Raw genomic sequence first — 27133 nt, 5'->3', positions numbered from 1 at the left:
AAAACATATCCTGAGACCAGCGAGAGGGGGTGAGGTGGTCTCCTCCAATATTCTCCATAATCTGCGTCTTCATTCATTCAACAAGTATTTATGCATCACCCAGAGGTATACCAAAGGCCTGTTTTATAACACTGTTGGTAGATATGCCTATTTTTATAAGCAAATGTGCCCAGGAAATATCTGAACGACATTTCAAAGGAGCCTTTGTGTTCTCCATTCACAAGCAAAGGAGGAGAGGTGAATGGGTTCCCTTATTCACATCTTTTTGTTGTTGAAACAGAGTGAAGCCTTTTTCTTCCCTATAAAATTTCCAGGGGTAAGATCATTTCCATTTTTCCTTTCAGAAAACATGCCTTTATGGTGCAGACTTGCTTTTGGGGTCACAAATATTGTATATATTTCAACAACCCTAAGATACACAAAATTCCCCCCTCACATGTTAGCGTCTCTGAAATCCGACTACGTCTTACTATCAAATGGAGTCTCAAAACCTTTGAGTTCTTCCAGAGAGCTCTGCGTTTGCTCCTGCTGGCCACCAGGGGGCAATAGCAACGAGGGACCGCTTTGAATATAAATTCTCGGCCTGAGGTTTTTTTTAGACCACATTCAGAATGTGAACTCAGGCGACAAACTTATGCGGGTTCCATTTCGGAGTTGAACTTTTTGGGGAGATCTTTTTTATTTTATTTTTTTCCATCGAACCAACACTAGGGTAGAGGAGCGTGGGTTTCCTCATTCTCTTTGTCTGCTGGGTGGGGTTTTTTTCTGTTCATCCTTACCCTGAGGTGTAAGCCCAGTTTACTGGGGCGCGGGGTTCCTCTTAAACTCCCCATACTGGGTGATTTTTCTTTCTTAATGCTGCATAGAAGATGAGACAGCTCACAGTTGTTGGTTGTTTAAAATCAATGAAAGATGGCAGCCGGATTTGGAGATCTATGACCTCTACTTCACCTCTATGAGGGCCGTTTTCTCTTGTGTGAGATAGTAGTGTTTCTCTAAGGATGCAATAAACCAGTACACTTAGACACCAGGCACAAGGGACATGCATACTGTTTACCCTCGAATTCTGGGCTTCTGTGGATTGGAGGTCCCTGCCTTTACTTTGGTAAGGCTCTTCCTACTTCCCTTATCCCCTAAACGCGTCCTGCCCTCCCAGCCCAGCCAAAGCTCAACTAGGAGAGGCTGACGATAACACAGGATGGTTTTCTTCATCTGAGGCCCTGAGAGAGCAATCCCCGGAGCTCCAGGGAGAGGCAGAGTGGTGAACAGATAAGCTCTGGCTTTGGGGGTCACGGTGGGCTCAGATCACAGCCCCTCTACCGACAGTTCGAGTTTGGACAGGCTACGCACTCATTTCTGTATGTCTCTATATCATCCAGCATAAAATGAGGCTCACAGTAACCTCTATTTCACATTCTCATTGTTAGTCTATTTGTGGGAATAGCTTAGTGTAGTACCTGGCGTTTGGCAAATACCTAATGGTTGTTACTTCTTCTGTGTCCTCCGCTCAGCAGCCACACAGTCCTGAGAGAGGCTGTCAGACTAAGGAATGTCTCTGTGACACGGGGGGAATGAACCTTTTCTGATGTTCCCCATTGCCATCACCCTGGGGAACCCATGCAGTGCAGAGCATATCCTGAAGGGGCCAAGGCCGGACTGCCAGCGGATCAATGCCACTGTCCGTTCAGGATGCCGCCCTTTGCTTGTCCTAGAACCTGCCCTTGGTCACAGAAATCAACCTTAGACACACTGTGCCTCCCCTAGGTCCATTCCTGTTCCAACACCGGGTGCCGGCCGATGATATGAGGACACTATTAAATAAAACACATTAGAAATTATGTGTCGTTTGCAGGGCTCAGGTCATTAGCGAAGCAAGTACACCTCTAACAAGAATGAAAAAAAAGGGTTTTGTATAGCTCTGGACAGAGGTATTTACACAGGCTGACTGAGAAGATTCTTTGCAAGATCACCCTGCTTTTCCTAGCTCCTTCAATATAGCAACCAGGAAAGAAAATGCATTTAATTTGAACCTTAAGCCCTCAATTATATAATGAATAAGAAAAGTCCACCTACCATTTGGTAGAGGGGTGAGGAGGGGGGCTGAATGAGGCAAAATGTTTCTTTTCCTTTTGTTTTGTTATTACAAAGACGCAACACATTTCCAATTGTGAGCTGCAGGTAAAATTATTAATTTTGGAGTTTGCAACCTTTAGGTAGTTATCAAAGACACTCACTGGGAACGGTGCTTGTGCAGAGAAGTGTGAATTCCCCAAAGCCAGGAAAGCAGAATCTCCCAGGCAGCTGAGAAAACTCACACAAAAATTGCTTAGTGGAGCTCTGCAGAGAATCAACTCAAAGTCCTGAAATTTGCTTACAAATTCCCTACTGTTCTTGCTGGAGGCGCCTGCAAATGCCACTCACCTCCTATGCTCAGTCAAGAGAGGTCTGTCAGCTCTCATCAGTGCAAAGGGGCAGCCCAGTTCCTCAGGGACAGCAATCACCTCTCCACAACCCTTTCCAGTTTAGAGCTGGGGCGAGAGAGGGGCATTGGAAAAAGTCATCATCCGTATGGTGATGGCTGCCATCTTTGGACACTGAGCCTAATGAAGGCATTGTCTGGAGCCTTCCAACCTGTGAGACAGGCATCTTCATGATCTTCCTTGTACAGATAGGAGCTCATGCTCAGAGAGGCTACTCCACTCTTCAAAGGTCACACAGCAAGGAAGTGGCAGAGGTGGAATTCAAACTCAACTCTGAATCCACAGAGCCTCTTCTTTCTGCTTGCCTACATCAGGGGGCCAGTAGACAACTGGGAGCTTGGGAGAATAGGTGTCTGCAACTTAAGAAAGACAGTGTTTATCACTAACGCTTAGGTGAAGCTATCAGGTGCCCTCTTATATTATGTTATAAGGGTTGCGACTGATGAGAATCGACCTAAAACCAAAGGCACGTGGGTGCTCATGCCACTGGATTAATAATTTCAAAGTGGAAAGGGTATTTCTGATGCTCATGGAGGGAAAGGGTTCCTTGTTCTTTCTGTTATCTCTTCCTTCAAGAGCAAAGCTGAAGGTCTCTTTATCTAAATGGCATCTCCTTTCATGGCCTTCAGTCTACTCATGATTTTCAAAGAGAAAAAGAAAAGACAGTACCAAACAAACAAACAAACAAACAAACAACAAACATACCAACCAAAACCGCAGCCCCTGGGCTCTCTCTAGTCCCATGAACATTTATGACAATGCACTTCAGAAAAAGAGCCACTCTGGAGACCCAGCTCTACCTTGTGCTCCAGGCTGGAGTCTTTAAACATCAGTGAGAATGGCTTGATATGCTCTCTTCTCAATTTATCGCCACTCCGCAAGTCGATGGTATGTTCTATTCGCTTGTTAATTTCCTCAGGCCCAGACTGGACATGCAAAGCTTGTGCAAGATGGTTTGGAAGTAGATTTATTGAATTTCTTGTTAGGGCAGCCAGAGTCTAGGGGGAAAGCACATGCAAACATAATAAACCTGCAAGTCCCCTTTGGATTAAAAAAGAAATGCAATGTTTTTAGATCAGGTTGCATTGCAAACAGTAATAGCATTCCATGCAGTTGTATTCAGTGAAACCTATCGAAGTTGATAAGTTAGCATTTGGTTTAGAGAAACACAGCCTGGCAAGATAGCACATCAAGAGGCACGCACCCCTTTCCTCTATGTAGGTGCACTGAATTCTGTTGGGTCAGGTTATTTGGAGATCTGTCGGCTTGGAAATGTTAATCATTTCTCTTACCAGGCACACCTCTGGTATGAGAAAAGAGAACCAATGCAAATAACAGAAAGTAAAATATATCTGAAAAGCCCACAGAAATGAACATCTCCAACCAAGTAGATTCCACATTTTTGTGTGGTCTTTCCTTTAACGGCGGTGGAGAGACTGGGAGACCCATGGCTTGCATTTTTCTTTTCTTTTTTTTTTAGCATTCCTCATGTGCCAAATGTGCCAGGATCTGCTCCTTAAACTTGATAAAGACTGTTAGATTTTTACACTTCCCCAATGTTTTTTCCCCATCGACCATTATATATCTATATTTTCATATAGATATATGTGTTTAATTTCCTTTAGGCAAAAAAATAAAAAAAAAATAAAAAAATGCAAGCACCTGCAGTCTTCCTGCATTTCACAGGGTTAAACAGCAGGTGTGAAAAGGCGTGACCACCATGGCGGGTCACTGGGTGTGGCTGCATGGCTGCAGAAATAGCACTGGCTGATGAAGACACACCCCGTCTCCTGGCGATTCGGCGCAGGTGATAAGATCAACTGGGGGCATCTACCCAAACGCAGTGCTCGCTCACAGCTGCAATGACCCCCCCCTCCAAAAAAAGGGGGAATTGGAGCTGGAGGAATGAAGGAACAGGGATGTTCATCTTCTTCCCCAAGAGATTTCCTGGGGGAGAGGGAGCGGATGTGGTACCCCGACAGGTGGGGCGGTGAAATCTGCCTGCTTCTCTACACACTCGCCGGGTCTGCTTTTCTCTGCCAGCCTCCCAGATGCTCAGCTCACAGGATAGACCGAGCTAAGGTGATGAAATCATCGGACAGCAGCCTGGGACAGCTGACAGCATCTCAGAGGCCCTCCTGCCTGAACCCCTCAGATGTCCGTGAGCCTCAGTGCAATGAGCCTGAGGAGCCATCAGCTCATCTGCAGCTGGGTCAGGTCCTTCGACTCGAGACCCCGAGCTAGAGTCAGGGGCTTTGACCTCACGTAGCCTTCCAGCCCATTCCGTGTGGATTCTTCCTACGGTACTGTTGTTCTTTTCATTTAAACCTTCATGGACATAGTCAATGTAACCTAAATTCAAGGTCTCTAAAGAATTCCACAGCAGGGCTTCAGCGCTGGTACAATGGACTGAAACCCTCTTCTCCAGCCCCGGGACAAAGGACGGGGTGACATGTGCCAACACGAGAAAGTATATGCTCTTAGGGCACTGGAGCAGTTAATTTCAGCTCTGAGTACCAAGGAGGCCACCACAGAGAAAAAGATAGATGTTAGGGGGAGGTGTGGCAGGACAAGAGGTAAGGAGAAGGGCTGGTGTAGAGAGAAGGAAGCAGGGACCAATGTTGCAGAAAATTGAACAGCAGGGTCCACGTGGGGCCAGAAGGCTTGAGCCCCTGGGAATAAAGGCATTAGAACAGCATTGCAGAAGGGAAAGCATACTGGACTGTCTGCCACTCTGTGCATCACCCATTCCTTCTTGGGTGGAAATTCTTTCCACAGTTTGGAAAACGACAACATTTAGTTTTTGCTTTTTTTTTTTTTTTTTTAATCTTGGAGCAGGGGTGGACAAGATGTTCAAGCTGCCTTTGTCTGGACAGAACCTTCTGGCTTAGAGATGCCAAGGTGCCCCCTGGCAAAGTGCTTGGAGCTGGGAGTCTAACAGCAGGAGATAAATCAGATAAATACCTGTGTACATTTATAGTTAGGTGCTTCCATCGCTCTTTGTAAGTTTTATTTTCTTACAGTTTTCCTTCCTGGGAGGAAATTGAGCCTATCCACTCCACCAGCCTCTCACGCCTTCAGTGGTTCTTGGACCTTTGGGTTTCACAGAGGAGGGGAGTTTCTGAAACTATTTTTGGGACTGATTGATATAAATTACAGTAGCAGCAGCAGTGATCACAATTACAGCTCTCTAATGTGAACACCATTTCATAAAACAAAGGGTATATTTTTCAACAAGAATGATACAATCTCAGAAAAAAAGATGAGTCCTCCATTGAATGCATTTAATTGAATGAATATCTCATTTAATGAGCTTTGCCCTGATTTTTCTCAGGTTGATAGGCCCTCGTGAAATGTCATCAGGGAATGACATTGACATGTAGGGGGACCTTCGGGAAACTAGGACTAAATGTTGCTTCCTGGGTGCCTGTACCATTGACCAGTTTTGTAAATCAGAGACCAAGAAAATCTCCTTTTCAGAGTCCCTCTAACCCTCAAAAAATCCTACTGTCTGTCTGTGTGGCTGCTTCAAATGACAGCAAAAATTGGAAGCACCTCTCTTACTTTCATCATTGCCGACAGGTGGTCCTTAAGATCTGGGAAGGGGCCCTTGTATCACCATGTCAGTGATGCTAAGGTAGAGAATTCTTTTCTTGTCCAAGCAGTTATTTGTATTCCTTGTAATTATATCCCTAGTATTTTATGCAGGTTGTGAATGCTCGGTGATCTGTTCTCTGATCATTTGCTTTGTCAGTTACATATGACAATTATACCCGTGGTTTGACCTGCAATCTCTCTGGTACCTCATACCTTTGGGACATAATATGCTCAAGGGAAGACTAACATCAACTCAAGAAGTCAAGCAAGGTGGAATCAGGAAAGGTAATCATCTGCTCTCACCCCCCAATGCACCCTTGCAAAGCATGAATGGCTTTGGAGGTGACTTTGGTTTGAGATTATCTGTGATACCTCTTCTCCCCATCAGTAACGGCCACTAAGATTGGACCAGGTGTTCACCTTCAGTGGGATAACCATACACCAAAAGCCATACACTGATATCTTCTCAGTAACTCATTTGTAAGGAGTATTTAGAGTCATACTGGAATGAGCTATTTTTGATAGAATATGGTTAAGATTTATAACACCAGTGTGAGCAAGGTTTGGCTCATGCTAAAACACAGTGTAAGCTTTCAAATATGATTCCAATCATCAACTGACCTCCAAAATGTTGAGACTATTCTTTCACACAGACAACTTAAGCATTGGTTAGAGCAGGAAAAATGAATGGATGAAATCAAAGGAAATGAGAAATGCCATGAGAATACCTGAATTATATTATAATTATATGTATATAATTGAATGCATATATTTGAATATGTTTCAATGTATAATTGAAATATAAATTTATATACAAGGATAAATGTGTACATTTATTTACTCTAGCTGGTGTTTTCAGATATTTGGGAAGGCAGATTGGTCAATGCTGGGAAACACCAAAGTTTGCGGCTGAGCCAGCCTCTCACATGAGTCTCTTCACAGAAAGACACTGCAGCCCCAAGCTTGAGCCTAACCGAGATCCATGCCTTCCTCAGGCATTTCAGAAATTATTCCCTCATTCGCAGGTGCTCAAGATGGATCAAAGCCCAAACGAGGACCAAAATCCCTTCTGAACCCAAGTTTCTGAACATAGGGTCTTGCCTGAGAGTTTGGGGGTTCTCATGAAAATTCTCATCAGAGGTCCTGGGTAGGGTGTCCTTTTGTACACTGCACTGGAATGCAATGGGGGGGTCATGAACCCTCTTCAGCTCATCATCTGGCTTATGAGAAGAAGACTTTTCTTTGGGAATTGTCTTCCATGTATGTATGCACTGGAAAGCTACTTTCCCTACAGGCCCTATCATTTCATGGATGGCATAACCTTTGGTATTCCTTAGCCACTGTGTGTCAGCAAAAAGAATTCTTCCCAGTAAGATTTTAAGCTGAAGGTGCACTCTCTAGAAACATGTAGTTTTGTTGAGTCAACCATCCTTTAGCAATTCTGGATCACATAATCCAGTCTCAAAACACCTTCGAAAGCCTTGCCGTAGACACTACAAATCAGCTCACACCATTTCAGGGCTGGGGCCTGGGGAGATAACTACTGTGTCTCATCAGCAGGGACTCCTAATTACCTCCTCCCCCAAACTAGGTTCCAAGGAACACAAGAATGAAGGGATGGTTCTTTACAACATTGTTCTGCGAACCAATCAGTTTAGGAAATGTGGATTCATGATTTGTTTGCTGCCATGTCTCCTTACCACTCTCCTTGAGAGAAGGCACTTTGTCACTTTTGTTCATTTCTTTGTCCCCAGTGCCTGGTACTAAGTAGCTACTCTGTATGTATTTGTCGAATGAAAAATTTCTCGTATCCTCCCATTGGAGTCTCACAGTACACGTCACTGAAATAAAGACATTGGTAAGTTCTGTAGAAAGGAGACCTTTTAAACTCTGCGTTTTCCAGACTTTTATGACCACAAACCCTGTTGGCTGGAATCACCTCTCCATGTCCCAGGGAACACCATGGGGAAACAGTGCTGTAAATCCCAGGTTCGCTGATAGAGGATGGGTCAGAGCCAGACATAGCTTGTACCCAGTGGAATTGTTTCTGATGTCTGAATAAGATCTGTTTATATTCTTCCATGGGGTCACCTTCTAGTGCCCAGAGGTTTCTTCCTCAGGCTAATGGCTTTCATTTCAAGAGACTCAGAGCCCACAGAGGGAATCTCTTACATTCCAGATTGTGTCCCCAAGGTCTGGTCCCAGGACCTCAGAGCCCGGTTAACCCAGGACAAGTGGCGTCTGACACTGATTCTGTCCCACCTGAAAAGCTTGTCTGGCTCTGTTTGACCTGTCCTCTCTCAGTGAATCTGGGATTTCTTACTCTGCTATTATCCTCTGAGTTCCTCAGAAAGATGCTTATCTCATTTGGAGAATGTGATTGAGCCTGAGTCATCACACACTTGGGCCATTTTTAATCAAAAAGAGTTGATAAACTTCGGCAGAGCCGTCCAAAACAGAACTTGGCACATCCATTGAGATGTGGCCACTTTGAAGCCATGTGACCGGAGGCAAGCTGCCAAATGAATTTTTAGCTTTCAAAATATCACATCCATAGTAATACGTGGAACAGCTATGCGGACTTTAGCACTGACCTCACCTCAGGGTTAGTGTGGAAACACAGAGAGGGGTGGGGAAGCCTAGGGATGGAGGGAGTATTCCTGCTCTAGACGTGACTTATGAGCTGGGGAGAGAGAAGTTGACACATTAATGGTTTGTTCACAGGGCCACCGGATGGGTGGGAATCAAAGTACTCAGAGCACTGAGCTGTGTGGTGTGAAATGCCCTGGACTATGGCGGAGAGGAGACCACTATCCCACTGACCCAATGACAATCTGAATTAATTTCAGGTCAAGAAATGAATAAACAAACATATATCAGGACCTACATTACTCAGTTTTCTTGTGAACATAAAAGATGCAGATTTTTCAGAAATGTCAATGCCCTGGGGAAAACGAGTGTGTGTGTGTGTGTGTGTGTGTGTGTGTGTGTGTGTGTGTGTGTGTTAACAGATATTTGGAGAACACTGAAATGTAAGAATTACATAAACATATCTTTTTTTAAGATTCTGAAGTAACTCTTTTAATTTAGTAATATGAAATAAGTACAGGGAGTCCTCACTTCACATCTTCGATAGGTTTTTTTGATCTGTGGCGAAATGGTGTGTAATACAACCGATTCCCATAGGCTAATCGAAGAGTTAAGTTCCTGTGGTCGCTCAACGACGTGCTTCAAAGACCTGCTGTATTATATTGTGAGTTGTCGATAAATTGCTCGTGTTTGGTGTTTCACGTCTATAGATCTGCCTGCTTTTCAGACTCCCATTATACAATTTGCTAATTAAATTTAGTGATTGATGCTTTCCTTCATTTTGTTCCCATGGAGGTACAAGTTACTGACCTTTGAGAATCTAGCCTCTCTTGTCACCAGTTATGACAGGACGAAATGGGGTGGGTGGGGTGGGGGAGAAGAAATCACTCAGGTTACAGTCAAACGGTTATGTCGTTGGGATTTGTGGCTTCTACTCCCTCTTCTCCTGACTTTTCTACCACACACTTTTCTATTGGAATTGCCTCGTTCATTCAGCCTTTCTGGGTCATTACTATCCCGGGGGTCTGCTTCCTAGTTTGTCACTCAAGGGCAGTTCTGTGCTTCAATACTCCCAAGATACGGAATCCTGAACGGGTGCTGGCACCTAGGACGTATACAAAACACTTATCATCTCACAGTGTGAAGAGGTCCTTTAGGGGACTAAAGGTGACACGAAAGCCATAGGGTGGGAAGACACCACCGAATCTAGAGGTTCATAACCTAGAATTCACAACAGTAGTTTGGAGATCCTTGAGATGTGAGAAGACCTTTCAAAAGGTCCATCCCTCCCTAAGGAATCACCACTGTAATTCCTTTTTGATCCCTGGTGAAGTAAAAATAAGTACACACACACATAGCCAAGATGAGGGTGGTCAGGCCAACAAAAATGTCAAGTGTCCTTGCTCTGGGCTGGAATTAAAGCACCGGAGAGTGACATCATTCATTTCCTCATGCAAATCTGCAGCCATGGTGGGTCATGACACATGTGCCCAATCACTTTTTAAAAATGGGCATACAAATTCATTCACACCACACACAGTTTTGTTTGGAAAGAAAAACCCTCATACATATGAATTGCACCAGGTCAAAACAATAAAAGTTATCCTTGGTGGAGAAAAGATGGGAAAATCCTCATGAAGCTCAATGAAGAAATGTTACAATGAAGAATCTGAGGCCAGTCATTGGCAAAATTGGCACCAAGATGAATAAAACAGTTCAAGCTCCTTTTTTTTTATATATATAGGAGATAAAGAAGTCAGAAAAAAAATCCAGGGTTGGCCCTTTCTCTTTCTACCTATCTTCACATATTTAAAATATCATACATTTACCTTCACACACTTAAAATGCCATGCATTCATTGGTTCTAGTTCCTCAGGCCACTCTTTTACGACTCCCCAAACAGCTAGTCAGCCCCTGGGAAAGAAGAGTCAGTCCCATTGGTTAGTTTAGAAGCTTCTGTCAGGTCCTGGCCATCCGGTCACCACAGGCTGCATCTTGCACACTTGCCAACTGAAATGCACATTTCCAGATTTGCAATTCTACACGAGCCACAGTGCCTCTCAACTTTTATCTCTTCCACCATAGTCTAACCCCTGGAACTGCAGAGCTAGGGAGGATGATTAGCCAAAGTTAATGGACCAAATTGCCTGCCTAATCCACTCAATGCTCCCGGGAAGGCTTCAAATCCACTTGCCGTTCTGAAGAGAGTGACAAACCAGAGCCCTCTAATGACTCTCCCTGGCTGAACTCCAAGGCCCTCTTCCAAGTCAGAGCTAAGGACAGCCCCGAGGGGTGGGGTGTGTGGGGGTGTTGCTGTCAGAAAAGCTGCGTTACTGGAAGAGTGTAGATTTACCTCAGGGAAATGTCCAAAGCCCTCCGTGTTCCCTACCGCAGGAGCCTGCCCATGTCCCATCCAACCAACATCAAAACTTAATCTAACGTTCAAATGGTTAAACATAAATCACCTATGGAGAAAAATTTGCCTGTGACTTCCTGCATGCTAAGACTGAATATGGACAATTAGATATTTGGTAGCTCATCGCAGGAGCCACAACCCCTGAAAACATAACTTCTTTGTTAGACCAATGCCTGATATTGCAGGCGTCTTTAGGGGTAAGAATTTTAGGTCAGAGAGCAGCAGAAACCCGGCTGAGACGGTGGCCCTGCTTTTCCCCTCACCCTTGGGCCTCTCCTGCTTGTCAGTAGATCTCACCTTAACAGTCACTTCCTTGGGAAGGTCTTCCCTAAATGCCTTGCATCAATTTCCACCCTCTTCTACACTCCCCTGCTATAATGACTGCGAGTTCACACGAGGCCCGTCGACCTGGTCGTAACACCACCGGACTGTGTGCTCCTTTGCAGCTCGACCTGCTCCTTTCTCTCTCTGTCCTCGGCACCCAGAACAGTGCCTGCAAATTGTATTCACTAAGTAGTTGATAAATGAATGACTGCATGAATGAGACAAGGTATGAACATCTTGGGAGACTGACTCACCCATGTCAAATGATAGAAGTAAAATGAATTTGAATTTAAAGAGTTCTTTTCCTTTCTATGGGCATTTCTATGCACAAAAACAAGGGCCAGCCACTCAGTTTGCATTCCACAAAATATTTTTTAAGATCCCTGGTGAGCAAGTGCCCCGTCTTCAGGAGGTGAATACACACACACACACGCTTGTAAGACTGACTGACCTGAAAACAAAAGTAAAGGGTAGAAACCCAGCCTATATCTTCAGGCCACAAAGGGGAGATGGTGTGGCCTGATGGGAAGTATATGATTTTGAGAGTCAGAGAGAACTGGGTTCTGATTCCAGCTCTGTTATTTACGGGCTACGTGTCCTTCAGGGAATTAATCCATCTCTACGAATCAGTTTTCCCATTTGTAAAACAGGCATATCGCACTTGCATTGTCAGGTTTGTATGAAAATTAAATCAAAACAATGTGAGCAATGTTCCCAATATGGCCCCAAATTCTCTACTGTTAGTGACACATGGATATGCACCTATACTCACTGCAAAGAGGCACATTTGCTTTCTGGCTTGTTGTGTGGAATACAGAAAATCCAACTATATGTTCAATATTCACCGTGCACAGACTGACTCCATGATAACAGCGATGACCAAGGTCTGTCTATTGTGCAGAAACGACTAATATGTACAACGGAAGTACCAAATGTGTACTTTTCTCCAGGTGATTCTCCTAAAAGGCCTGCAGGAGTAATAGGAAAATGCCCGGATTCTGATGCCACGATACCTGTGAAAGCGCTGCGTGGACGATGGTGAGCCTTTCACAATATGTGAGAGAGAGATCTGAGACTCTGAAAGGGGCTTTGCTTCTAAAAGAGCGGCTCACCTTCGTGGCATAACACTTGTCAGAAAAATCAAGTTAAAAGGATTAATATCCTCACACGACACCTTTCACAGTGACATAAAGCTTCACCCTTTGGTAGCCTCTTGTAAATCATAAGTCTAAGGTGCAATTTGTCTTAAGTCCATTCTTGCCCCTTACAACCCCTTCTCCACAATGCAGCCAAAATGATCTCTTAAAAATCTAAATCAGATCATGTCACTGCCCTGCTGAAAACCTTTCTATCACTTCTCTTAGAATCAAATCCCAAGTCAACCAGGCTTGCAGGATCAAGCTCTAGTCTCCTTTAACTTCATCTCATACCCCTTTCCTTTCTTCCCTGCTCACTACACTCTAGCCACTTGGGCCTTCTGGCTCTTCTTCTAACACACCAGACTTCTTCCTGCCGCAGGGCCTTTGCACTAGCTGTTTCCTCTGTATACGATGATGCTCTTCCCTGGGTTATTTGCATGCAGGGTCCTTTCAGCAGTCAAAGCAAATCTTCAGAGGCCTCTGATGATCCCATCTGCAGTCATTCTCTCTGCTCCTTATGCATGTATCTCTCTCTATTTCCTTCACAGCACTAATGGGTTTTGGTTAATTGTCTGCATTCTCCGTGCCCTCAAAATGTAAGCTCCCAGAGGATAGGGAACAAGTCCGTCTTCTCATTATTGGATCCCTGGCAGCTAGAACACTGAGTGCCTGTTAAATAGTTGAATGAACAAGAGCTGGAGCCCACAATAGATTTTAGTTATGGTATATAGCCAGAAGGGAAAAAATATGATCTTTAGTATAAGATCCTTTTCTTAAGTCTTCATTTTCATCCCCAGTGTTGTCTTTATTCAGAGAGATCCAATGACCATGTTGACGACTCACCCAACAACCTAGCCTGGAAATTTCTGGACATCCTCCTCGAAATGTCCGATTTTTCACTTTTGGGCTATTTCAAACCACCTTCTTCTCCTTTCGTAACCTCAAATGTCAATAGTCCACCTGCGATCATAAACTTCTTGCCACCTAGTTTTCTTACTTTCATTCCACTCCAAGCCTCAGAACACAGGAAGCCTCACTGGTAACTAAGCCAGGGTTCAGGGAGCCAGACATCAAATCAGAGGTGACAGCTCCTGCCACATGGGGAATCAGGGGTGCAAAGCATGAGTGATGAGGGCTTCTCAGAGCAAACTGGACCCCAGAACCCAGACTAGGCTGAAGTGGAAACTTTAACCCAAACGGACACAGCTATCGGGGCAGGGAAGATGCATGACATGCAAACCAAGGAAGATTCCTGAAGTGTAGACAAAGACCTGCAAGGCTCACATCAGGGGCCAGACGTAGTTCTTAGGGCAGTAACTGCTCCTCCAAACCTCTGACAGACTTCTGAGATGGGTAGTGGGGAGGCGGCAGGAGTTGGGGTTCTCCTGGGAAATCCAGAGCTCTCTTATCAGCTGTGACAATCTGGCTTCTGACTTCACCACCTCATCAAATCCATCTCTTGCCAACGATGTTCTTCCATCCAATTCCAGTCGGTAGGTTTCAGTCTTTACCTTCCTGGACCTGTCGGCTACATTGGACATTGTTGATAACGCCTTCCTTCTCAAAATGCTCTCCAGGCTTCCATGACCCCACATTCCCTAATTCTCTTCACCTCAGTTCATGTCCTCTCTGCCTCTGTCATGGGATTCTTACTCTCTTTCACCTCCCATCTGGGGTCCCCTCCAGGTCTCTCTTGTACCTTATTGTTTTATTTTACAGATTCTCTACTGTGACGTCTTCCACTAGCATGGCTTCAACTAACACTCAGCTTCTGAGGGCTGCCAGATTTACATCCCTTGTACAATTCTTTTACGTATGAGCTTTCAAAGTGTGTGCTCACTAGCCTTTTGGGTATCTCTCCCGAGACCTTTCCCAGGCACCTCATGTCCCAGACTGAATTCCTAGTGTCTCCCACTCAGTCTCCTTCCATTCCAGTATTGCTGATTTCAGCGGACAGTTCCACTACCCACTCACTCACCCAAGCAAAAAACCTAGAAGTTAGACTTGATTGCTTCCTCTCCCTTACCACCCACACCCATCACTTCACTCATTCATTCATTTATTCATTCATTCAACAAACTGTAATTAAGCCCTGTTATTTGCCAGGTGTTATTCTAAGTGTGGTCTAAACAGTGGTAAGTCAAACAGATATACTTTCTATCTTCATGAAACATAAACTACCAGCTGACTTTACCTCTGAAGTACTTCTTTCCTCTGTCCTGCCTTCTCTTTTATTACCAGTAGTAGGTGCTCAATTAGTCTTTATTGAATGAACGAATACATGAGAATGTAACTATCTGAACATCTGCTGTCTATATAGCACAGATTATGGCACAGCTTACTGATGTCATTAAAAATATTTCTTGGTCTCTTGAACCTTGGTTTTGCTCGGGGCCTGCTCCAAACCCTTTGGAGTGTACTTTTTCTTCTAATAAACTGCTTTTTTTTTTACTAATATATCTATATCTCTATCTCTATCTATCTATCTATCTATCTATCTATCTATCTATCTATCTATCTATCTATCTATCTATCTTTCCAGGCACCCATTATGAATCAATAGAAGCCAAAACATTTGGCCAATTTAGCTGGAAAATCCCCAGTGAAGCATTAGTATGTGTGATGTGTGATATGCAAACACTCAGGTGGTCTGGGCTTTCCGTGGAAAACTGACTGGGTGTTTTGACAGATCACAGTCTCAGCCAGACCAGTCCTGATCTCTTCCAGGCACACATTATGTCTCTGAATTGCACATATGGCTCCTTGACTTCGAGAATTAAACATCAGTGCAAACTCTGAGAGCTTGTGATCATTTTAATTGACTTAATCATTTCCTAAATGTTATTACTGCCACTGATTTGCGAATATCAGTACACATTCACTGAGTCTTAAGTCTGACAACATCAAAATGAATTGAGATTATTCATGCTGGAGATGGCACAGATGGGGTATATCCAGGCAAAACTCAGGCATCATAAGAAATATATGATCTAGTTAAACACCAAGAATAATAATCTTTGACTAATGACATTTTTTACAATAACTATCGGATGACATCTGCTAATATCTTCAGGAAATCAGCAAAGAAATATTTCAGCTATTCCTATACAATTTTACCAGACCAGTCCATCATTGAATAAAACCAAGCATCTCCACCTCTCTCTTCTTGGTCCCCAATTATTAGTACAAAGCTTAGGTACAACTGAGATTATTACAGTTAGGAATTATCCCACTTTCCACAATCGACTTAAATGGAAAGTTTTGCAAATGGAAAGACCAAAAATAAGAAAGACAAAAAACCGAGAGAGAATTTTACAGAGTTACAGAGGTATTCAGGGTGAGGCATGTGTCTCCTCTCTAAATAAGCAGCATCCAGGCTGAAGCTAAAAATAGGCAAAGGAAGCAGAGAGGGTACGGTCAGCTGGGCACACACCCACTCCAGGAAGTATATATGAGGGTGTTGTTTTATATAATAGCCAATTGTACTATGCACACCAGTTCAGGGATGGAAAGAAGTAGGCACTGAAATCAGCACTGGCCTGTGTGGGCATGATAATTTTGGGGAAAATGAAACACTCACAAAAGAACAGTAAGGACCTAAGGCATGCAGGCGGGGTTCGACCTGCATCTTCCCCAGTGGAACCTGGTCCATGCATTGCTCCTTAGCTCCTTCATACGGAACTGGAAGGCACTCAGGTTAAGCTGGCCTCAGCGTGTCCTGTCCATCTCTCAGCTGCAGAAGACTTTCAGCCATGTAACCTTTTCCAGTCTAACTGTCTTCAAGCAGTGAAACACAGGTTTTTGTCACCCACAAGTGACTGAGTTCAGGTCCATGCACTGAAACAAGGAACCCACACCGGTCTTCATAAAGCGCCTGACACTAGTGGTTTGGTTGATATACTTCATAATGCTCTCAGCTTTTGCTGGGCTCAGGAGCATATCAGAAACGGTTTGCAAGTCATATACACTGGCTTTTACAAATTGTTTCTTTATCAAAGTACAGTGGAGTTCCACCATTTAACTTACAATGAATTCAACTATATGTGCTTGACCTCAATGATGAAAGGGAAGACCCATATTAGAGCAGTGGTTGTGCCCGTGTTCTGATACTAAGAGCACCTCTGAATGCTCTTGGATCAGCCTCGGTTCTCCGGGGCCTGAGTCTGAGCATCTCATTGGATTTAGTGAGATCCCAGTATTTGAAGAAACAATTGTTAAAATAATTTGGCTCTTGATGGTGTATCCCTATGTATTGACCTTGCCACCCTATTCCTCATCGAAGATGCAAAGCCACACGAAACAGTAATAGGATTATATGCACAGCTCTGAAATTGCATGTTACCCCTGAACGCTCGGACCCCGCCCTGGGCATCCCTTGGCGTTGCTTTTACATTCCCACGTTAACAGTGCCCTCCTGATTTTAAATTTCAGAGGGAAACTCAGAAGTCGTAGTCTGCCAGCAACCTAAAAAAAGATAGCATTCTCATGGACTTGATGAATACATGAGAATATACTTTTTTCTTGCTGGTTTAATAACATCTGGTTTATCTTTTCCAACATGAGTAATTTTGTGTGTGTAAAATTATAATTCAGCTTCACATGCCATTTATTTTTAGCTAGGTCAAAAAATAAATAAAAGGAAAGGGTGTTGGGAACACTCAGTATATTTGGCAGGTATATTTGGCATTTCTTGACGTTGCATACAAAGGTTACTTCTGTCCTGTGGAGATATGTTTGATCACTGGCAATTATGTTGCTCAGCAGAGAAAAGGTTAGAGGCGAATGAGGCGTCTGGGTTGAGCATGCAGTTGGCTAACCAGAAGAAGGAAGCCAGGACTTACGTTCTGTTTCCCCACTATGTTATCGAAGGGCAGTTCGGGGCTCCAGGATCCTTCTGTGAATGTCACCCCACTGTTTCTCCTGTCTGAGGAGCTCACGGACTCCTTGACAATGTCTTCGGGCAGGGACAGCAGACTCTCCTCAGGCTGCTTAATTAGATAGGTCTCTATATTATGCTTCCTCAGGAATTCGTTCCTCTCTTTCCCGTGACCCTCTTCCACGTTATAGTCGCCATTGAGGCAGTCCAGTGTGGCTTTGGAAATATGAATCCTCCTGTGTGCACAAAGCATAGGTAATTATACATTCCCAATGTGGCCAGCAACGGCCGTCACTGTTTTTCTATTTTGTCCTGTGCAAAGCCAACATGAGGGCTGCACATGGGCACTGTGATGACATAGCCAGCCTCAAGGGCAATATCTGTGCCCCCGAAAAGGCAGAAAGAATCAAAGAAAGCAGAAGTACAAGCATAGATCAATGAGCAGGCTATCGCTGACTTCTCCCCAAGAGACTCCACCCTCTGACGGAATACAGCCCCACTTCAGCACTTCTTTTCGCTTTTCTTATGACTGTCAGATCCCACCAACCTTTAAGAATCAGTGTTTTTTCTTTTTTTTCAGTGCTGTTGATTAGCTAGAAAAACAAGTTCCGTAAGTGTTTCTGAAGCCCATCGTCCAAAATCACCATGCAACAATGAAGTTTAGTGTCTTGGAACTTTTACTGTCATTTCTTTCATATATTTGCCTTGTGTCTCCAACTTGTCTAAAATCTTCTCCAAAACAAAGGCAGGTCTTATAAGTCCACAGAGCTAGAGAGATGGAGGGTTTTTTGGGAAAACCACTGTCAGATGCAATTTGCCCTGAAACGGGTAGGTGGTAAGGAGCAGAGAACAAAGCTGTGGACACTTGCAGCCTGGCAGCTGCCTAGGCTCACTCACAAGGTAAGTGACTCATTCCTGCTGTCATCAGCCACGAGTCAAGTTTCTTTTTTGGAAAAACAACAGATGACATCGAAGGCCTTACAGATCAGACTGGAATCGTGGACATTTCACATGGTAAATCATTCTGGGAAGAGTTTGTGCTCCTAACAGTCTACCTCAGTCATATGACTTCTTGTGATGTATGTGGTCTGAGCAGACATGCCTGGTGGTTATAAGCATGGGCCTGACCACACTGCTGGATGCCAATCCTAGCTCTGCCACTTGTTAGCTGAGAAATCTTGAGCAAGCTCCTTAAGCTTTCTATGAGTGCATTTTCTCATCCATAAAAACGGGAAAAGCAAGAGTACCCATTTCTTAGGGTCACCGTAGTATTATAAGGGTTGAATTGCATGAGGTAGTCAAAAATAGAGCATGGCACACTGCATGTATTATAAAAGCAAATGCTTAAATTATTAGGAACATTCCAAAAAATGGCACTGAGAGCATATTGCTGCTGTTTCTTCCATGCCTCCTCAAGATTCACAGGAGACAGGCTAAGTTCTGAGCAAGGTCTCTAAGACCTCCACTCTCTGGGCCCCATCTTGGAAGCTCGTTTTCTGACATTCCTCTACTACAGTACCCTATCGTCTCTCTAGCTCATTATGTCATTGGTATTTCTTCAAATTTAAGGTGTTACTTTATGCCTACTAAACTCAGAACAAGACTTTTCCTCTGCCTAGAATGCTCTCCCCGTGTTGTCTACATGACAATTTCCTACTCCCTGATTCAGCTCTGAAGTCATTTCCTCAGTGCTTCTTTGAATGAATGAATGAACGAACGAACAAATATTTTGCGTGGCTTTGTGATTTGAGAAACAATATACCCAAGGAAACACTGAATGTCTTTACAGTGGCATTTCCAAATGCATTGTGCTTTTAGTACTCGCTCTACTTGCCCTTCTTACCCATTTTGCTAAATTCCTGCTTGTAGACAGAATAGTTCACTGCACAGGACATGTAAAAAAAAAAAAAAAAAAAACCAAACCAAAACAAAAAATTACAAATAATGCATTTCGGATCATTTAAGGCACATTCTCCACATTTGCCAAATTACTATGCTTGTATATAGTCACTGATATCAAGGTGAGATATTAGAAATAAAAGCACGTGGAACATAAACCTCTTCCTTGAGAAATGAGCTGAATCAGCACAAAATATCCTCATGATGAATTTTGTTAACACATCGGAAATCAGCGGTGTTGACTTAGGAAAACAGAAAAGTCATTTGCCCTCCCAGTAAATGGATGTCTCAGTCTTCTGTCTCTGGTCAAGTTCAGAGCTAGGTGCTAGGAAGTTGTCTTTTTCTCTCAGGCCAAGTGAAACTCCTGGAAGGGCTTAGTAAATTCTGATGGCTGATTTTCTTTTCAAACATTTAAGTTACATATCAACCCCATTTGGTATTTTCTCTGGCTTCTACATTTTATTATTCTGCATCAGTGCGCATGGGGACTAATATTTGCATATACTAAACAAATATTATGTTTCCCACAGTGGAAGATATCCCCGCTTTCACTTGTTACTGAGTCTTCTGCTGAAGTTCTCATCAATTTAAGCTTAAATATTTTAATAGAAACTGGGGTTTAGATGTTCCTTTCCGTCTTTACTACTATGTCAAGCTTTGCAGTGAGGAATTGGCAGATGAAACTCTAGTGATTACATTTCCATCTACAGGAAATGAGTTCGGCAGTATTCTTGTCTATTGAATGTCAGGTAAACCTGACATTTCCTGATAATTTTAAATGCCAGGATATAATGATATATAATAATAATAGTGATGATACTAAAAAAGATCTAATAATTTAGTAATACTATTTTGCATAAATGTTATCTTGGAGCCAAAGGTTTTACTACATGACTGGCTCCACGAATCATTGCATGTAATTTCTATTTTTCCAACAACTCTAGGTGATAGGCATTCCCTCCTGTCCCCTCCCCTCCCCATTTTACAGAGAGTGACACTCCCTTGGACACAATGATTAAATAACTGGCCCAAAGTTGTGTCCGTGGTAGGTGGCAGTGCTGGGTTGAGACAGCACTTAAGTTCTAACATCCTTCTAAGACCTTATATCTGTATCATACGGTAAATACTGCAAATATAGCCACAATTAATACAGAGAGGACCAAAAACATTTTAAGAAAGGAAAAAAACTATTCAAATTATAATACTCAATATATATCAATAACAAAAGATGAATACAAGTCACGTTTGACTTCTGCAATGACAAGAGGTGCTCAGAGTGGTTCCCATCAGCGTCCAGACATTTCTGATTATGGAGAACTACTGCTTGAGCAACGTTGACCCAAGTATCCACTTGTATACATGTTATTGCCACCTCCGGTATTTACTGAGCACAGGCCAAAGGGCTTTATGTGCATTATCTCACTGAACAAAAGCTCAAGAACGGTGGTCCTCAAAGTGTGGTACCAAGGTCAACGGCCTCAGCATCACTTGGGCACTTGGGAGAAAGATGTAATCGCTGTCCCACTCTAGACATAATGATCAGAACCCCTGAGGCTGGGGCCCAGCCACCTCTGGTTTAACAAACCCCAGGTGATTCAGACGCTGAGGCTGAGAATCACTGCTCTAGGGACCCAAGGCTCAGGGCGGTTCAGGAGTTTGAGGCTATATGGCTGGTGTCCGTGCAGAGAAAGGATTGTAATCCAATTCTCTGTGACTCCAGGGTCCAGACTCTCAACCACTGTGCATGGAGTTATACGACTCCCTCCCTCCCTTCCTTCCTTCCCTTTTTCCATGTGCCGTGCAGCGTGCTGAGCTCTGGGGACACAGTGAGGGCCTGGAAATTCATAATAAAAGGACAGCCCTGAGCAAACTGAACTGATAAATTAACAACAGGAGACAGCAGTGAGGCACTTAATAGTGCTGTTTATGTGACATATTTAACTTCTTTGAGCCTCAGTTTCCTCATTAAAATAAGGAAGGTAATATTTACTATGTGAGGTGCTGTAAGATGAAACAATGTGACGTTTTTATGATATTTAAGAGCCTGCGTAGTATAGTAGGTACTTATTACATGTTTAGAATTGGGGGCTAACTCGCCCGTTGGAAGGAAAAGTACGCTGAGTTCATTTGTTATATGTATTGATTGCTAGGAAGGAAAAACAACCAGACATCTAAAAAGCAAAAGAATATAAACCCAAACAATCTCAGACCATGGAGGGTTCGGACTTGGTATGACTATATTTCTGCATGTTGGCCCATCCCATGCCTAAGCAGACTGTATATTTGACAGAAGACTAAGAACTTTCTAAACACTATCTCATTTGAAACCAACTTGTTACGGTTCGTAATGCTTTGAGCCCAATTTTAAAGTGAAGAAACTGGGCAGGGAGATTTACAAACGTGCCTTCTGATAACTGGTAAGCAGTAAATACACCGCTCAAACACACACTATAAGGTTTCAATTGGATCACTTTTGTGTTTCCTCGTGTGCTCAAGAACATTAGCTAACCTGGCTTTCAGATACACCCCCTCCATGCCCCTCCATGCTGTGTGCTATGGTTTGAGGACATGTGTAATTCTCCATTCAGCGACACTTTTAAGGCAGAGGCTTGGGTCCATAGATACATCCGCAATCTGGTCTGCTTGACTGCAGCAGGCAGTTACTTGTGGAATTTAAGGATGTAAGAAGCCTCGCCGTGACACGTCACACTTACCTTAGTTCTAAATCGTCACGACAAACAGTGGTGACAGCCTGACGACAGTGAAGGGTCCCTTCTAAGGATGGTGACTGACATGGAGATATCAGCACACAGTTTACAAAATGCTCCCTACTCATTGCCCTGGATCATTTTCAGAAGAAATCTGTGTGGGGAGTTACGCCCACTTGGCAGATGCGAACACAAGCTCTCATGGAAAAGGGACAGAAAACCACGAGGAATCGTATCTCAAGTATTATCGTCTCTCTTTCTGTAGTGAGGAAAGTGGGGCTCAGAGAAGTTAAGTACTGGCCTGAGATCACACAGAGAGCACCATGAAAGCCACATTCCTGCTAAAATCACCTGCCAGGTTCTGTACCTGTTTTACATGACTGGCTGAAGATAACAGAGTGTAGTGTGGAGCACAGTGGAAATCCTAGTTTCTCTGATTCCACCTCCTGTGGGTTATTACCAATGAGAGCAGGTTACCCTATATGACATGTAATTAGCAAGGGATGATAGCAGATACCGGAGACCTTGAACTTCAAAGGCAGGGCTGGGGGAGGGAGGAAAGGCATGTATATAAATGTTCTATCTTACCTTTCTGTCTGTCAGTCTTTTATCATCTCTCAGAGAGGGAGGCTGTGACAAGTCAGTATAACTCACTGGTTCACATATACCTAAGATCTTATTAGGCCCAATCTGTGTCAACAGAATCTTAACATGATTTTTCAGTGTTCAGTGAGCCTTTCCAGGTCTCTAATGCCTTTGGGAATTCTGTACCCACCGATCTTGCAAGCCGCATGTGGAGAGCTGAGTTTTCAAGGTGTTAGGTCAGTAGGTCTTAATATTGGCTGCCCATGAGAATTGCTTTGAGAACTTAAAATAGATTCTGCTTTAAATGAATTGGCCTGAGACAACAGTATTTTTAAAATGCTCCTCTGTTGATTCTGATGTGAAGTCAAGTCTAAGGACCAATGCTACACAGGTTTGGGTCCTGAAACCTGAGTGTCATCCCACCATCTCCGTTGCCTATGGTGAATTTCACTAGACTTTTGGAGTCAATATTTGTATGACGTTTTCTTGTTCTGTCTCCTCCCAAATAATTGCTTCTTAGATTTATACCCCGAATTCTACACACAGAAAACCCACTCTCACAAAGTGAGCAAATGACAAGGGTTAAGAAAGAGAGGGCTTGGGGTGGTAGGATGGCTCAGTTAGTTAGAGCGTGAGCTCTGAACAACAGGGTTGGCGGTTCGATTCCCACATGGGCCAGTGAGCTGCGCCCTCCACAATTAGAGTGAAGACAACGAGCTGCCACTGAGCTTCTGGAGGGGCGGCCGGATGGCTCAGTTGGTTAGAGCACTACCGTGTTTCCCCGAAAATAAGCCCTAGCATGATTTTTCAGGATGACATCCCCTGAACAAAAGCCCTAACGCGGTTTTTGGAGCAAACATTAATATAAGACCCAGTCTTATTTTCCGGGAAACACGGTAGCTTTCAAATACAAGGTTGCTGATTCAATTCTTGCATGGGATGGTGGGCTGCGTGCACTGCAACTAATGATTGAAAAAACGGCGACTGGACTTGGAGCTGAGCTGCACCCTCCACAACTAGATTGAAGGACAATGACTTGGAGCTGATGGGCCCTGGAGAAACACACTGTTCCCCAATATTCCCCAATAATAATAATAAAAAAAGAACTTTGAAAAAAAGAAAGAGAGGGCTTAACTCTGGCTTACCCAGGGATTCCTCCAGATTCAAGTTTGTTCGCAATGTCCACATCCCAAGACCAGACATCAAACTGCCACTTCCGAAGGCCCAACACACCACACAGCACTGAGCCTGAGTGGATTCCAATTCGCATGTCAACGTCATGTTTCGTCCTTGACCGCACGTACCTGTTGACATAGGTGAACGGAGAGACACACGCATAAGGCCAGAGTGGGTACCCTTGGCCTTGGTGGCAGCCCCAGTTTTGCCTACTCCATAAATTCAACTCCTGCCTAATTATATGCCACCTCTTACGTGAAGCCTTCTTGGATTTCCTGATAACTGGAAGGATTCTCTTTTTCCTCCAAACTCCCCTAGCCTTTTACCTGAACTTTGAGGGGCCCTTATCACCCTTCTCCCCAAACCTGCTCATCCTATATAACTTGTCTCAACGAATAGCACCAACATCTTTCTCTACCCACTACTACCCAAATCTGGGATAGATTACAGATTCTTCACTTTATCACACATTTCATTTCCAACCTAAGTACTTAATTTTTACTCTGTTTCCTTCTCTCCATTCCTCTCCCCAGCACTCTCGTTCAGGCCACCCTCATGCTTCAGTCTGGTGTCCCCGCCTCACCTTCCAGCCCATCTTCTACACAATTACCGCAAACACAATGTGACCTTGTCACTCCATCATTCCTTGTTTCAAACTCTTTCCTGGCCTATTCCTTAAAGTCTCTGGGGCAGAGCGCTCACATCTCAGGGCTGAGCCGGGTCATCCGCTGGGAGGCAGGAAGACAATGTTACAATTTTCGTTCATAGCTTTTGTTTTTTATCTTGAAAAAGCTTTACCAACATTTGATACATGGTTTGACCTTAGTGTCTCCAGGGTCCGTGTAGGACCGTCCTCTGACTGTAAGCATGGAGGAGGCGTCTTAAGAAGTGAGGAGAATTTCTACCATTGAGGGCTTCTTCTAGGTAAACACATCCCTTCTTCATTTTCAGAGTATTTCAAACAACTTTAGTTCATGAGTTAAATGACCCCATTTATGTAGAAAGAAATTCAACTGGTAGAATATAATACTTTGAAATATAACTAGAAAAATCTTTGTTGCCACACAGAAATTCAATGGTTATTGTATTTCAAAATACTTAAAAGAGTTGTCAAAATTAAAGATGATTTATCCATTTTTCTTTGACAAAAAAGCAAGCGTTCCAAATTTGCTGCCTTTTCTGTGATAACAGGTTGCCATTAATATACTCTCTAGCAAATATTTGGAAAAAAACCAAACTTGCTTACTTTGTTTATCCAAACTAAAGATAACAATTTTAAGAAGTGGGAAAGTAACGGCTTTTCACAAAAAAAACATTTATGCTCTGAAGAGAGAAGTTTGAAAATGTTTTCATCTTTTTGGGAACTAGGTTGCCAAACATGAGTTATGTCACCTATCAAAATTCCCAGAGCTGCACATTTACTGCTATGTCTTCAGATCTTCCAAATGAAGAGTTTGAACCTCTTTGTTAAAAATACAAACATTCTATTGTCCTCTAATGAGCTTGCAAGAATAACTCACAGACAACAAAGAAGAAAATTTATGATGACTTAAACAGAAGTTTGACATAAATGATTGAGAAATTACAGTCAAGGGTGCAAATGCTACCCCAGAATCTGCCTGTGTTTCTAAGATATATATTTCGCTCTGATGGCCATTAGATGTAGGTATAGAAATAAGCTGAATTTGGAACCAAACCTTTGTATTATTGTAACGCAAACGATTAAGATTTTTTAAAAAGAATCAATTATATTCAAACCACTGCTTTCACTAAAAAAACAGTGAGAGCAGAAAAAATTTTATATTATAATGAAATAAAAATATTTATAAGTATTATTAATTTCATCACTGTCCTTTAAAATCCATATTGCATGTGTAGACACATGTTTTAAAATGTGTGAATGTAATAGAATAGATTATAAATACAGTTGATAAATTATTCTAATAATTATTATTGTAATCACTTTTGATAAAGCTGGAGGATCAAAATATTCAGAAACCACTGGCTCATAAGATAAAATGGAAAATAGCTGGTCTGGAACACAAAATCCTGCAATTAGTAGTCTCATTTCTCATGCACACATTAGACTCCAGCCACACAAAGTATAAGTTGTTGCCGGAACTCTGTGCTCTTCTCCACCCGCTGGGCCCATGCTATTCCCTCAGCCTGGAATGTCCATTCCCTCATTTAATGGAAGTCTGGATTATGTGCCTTTCCCAGTATTGCTATCGCATCCACATGAACAATAATTGGGGTACTGTATTGTAATTGTCTGTCTCCCCTACTGGACTCTAAACTAAATGAAGGTAGAGACTTTGCATGATTCATTGTCATGTACCTTTCTTAACACTGTACTGTATCTGGAACTTGGCCAACACTCAATAAACATTCACTGAATGGAAGGATGGATGGATGGATGGATGGGTGCCCATCCATTCCACACCATTCATGTTGCCACATTACCTAAGCTCTGTGATAAAGAGTCTAATCTCCTTGAAGGCAACGTTTCTTTCTGAGCAATCCTTGTAACTCTCACAGCCTGGGGCCTTGCGTATAGCTACGTTTGAAAACATGACTCCGCTTCTATCGAAAGAATAAATGAAGGAATGATTCCACATACAAAACTAAGTCTTTGTATTCTCTGTTCCTAAGAAGCTGTGAGATCATACAAAGTTATTTAAACAAGAAAGTAAAGTTGAAGTGAGAATATAGAGATATTGAAATAAATGAGTGAGAATATAGAAATATTGAAACAAATGAGATTTAGGAAGGAAGCAATAGACATTAGAAAGAATGCTTATCTATGACCATGAACGCATCTGATCTTGGAAGCTAAGCAGGGTCGGACCTGGTTAGTACTTCGATGAGAGAAAGAATGATTGTAGCTAAAGGGTGCCACCATCATGTCCCTGGGGACGATTTTAGTTTCCTGACCATTGTTTTAACTTTAAATTAAAAACTACATAGTACTTTTCATCCACAGATGATGAAAAGAGTAGAGGTCATCCGAAAAAAATTTAACGAGGCAAGAGGAGAAAAGCACCCAGCACTTGAGGGGAGCATTTCAGTTTCTGATGCATGTTTCCATCCAGCTTCTGGGAGGCAGGTCACAGGCGGTCGTCTCCTGTGTTCTCCACCAACTGTTCCTTGTGCTACAATATCCACGAACATGGTAGAATCGCACTTTCCTGTGTATTTCACATTGTTTTGGGCCAATAAAATGTGAACAGAAGTGATATGGGTCACTTCTGAGCCAAAGCTTTAAAAATCCGATCCACCACCCTCCTTCTTTGTTTTCTTCCTTCTGTGTCCATGGTCAGTCAAGGACGCTTGGTGATGGAGCC

The 27133-nt window shown here is 43.1% G+C and overlaps 1 protein-coding gene across 3 annotated transcripts in view; it reads right to left on the bottom strand.

Moving 5' to 3' along the window:
• Positions 1-27133, bottom strand: part of ADCY8 (adenylate cyclase 8) — a 173556-nt gene that overhangs the window by 65492 nt on the left and 80931 nt on the right. For 2 of the 3 annotated variants that reach the window (XM_019723897.3, XM_019723906.3), the window contains exons 6-8: positions 23759-23917; positions 17387-17657; positions 3281-3478 (exon numbers count right to left, since the gene is read on the bottom strand). In XM_019723897.3, the coding sequence (XP_019579456.2) occupies positions 3281-3478; positions 17387-17657; positions 23759-23917 (628 nt within the window). The remainder of the gene's footprint in view (positions 1-3280; positions 3479-17386; positions 17658-23758; positions 23918-27133) is intronic. The other variant, XM_019723925.3, reaches the window with a different exon arrangement.

Source organism: Rhinolophus sinicus, chromosome 6 (genome assembly GCF_057876585.1).
Source record: "Rhinolophus sinicus isolate RSI-liver-muscle chromosome 6, RSI-T2T, whole genome shotgun sequence".
NCBI classification, from domain to species: Eukaryota; Metazoa; Chordata; class Mammalia; order Chiroptera; family Rhinolophidae; genus Rhinolophus; species Rhinolophus sinicus.
The sequence above is the reverse complement of the archived record's forward strand: the minus strand, read 5'-3'. Positions and strand labels throughout refer to the sequence as shown.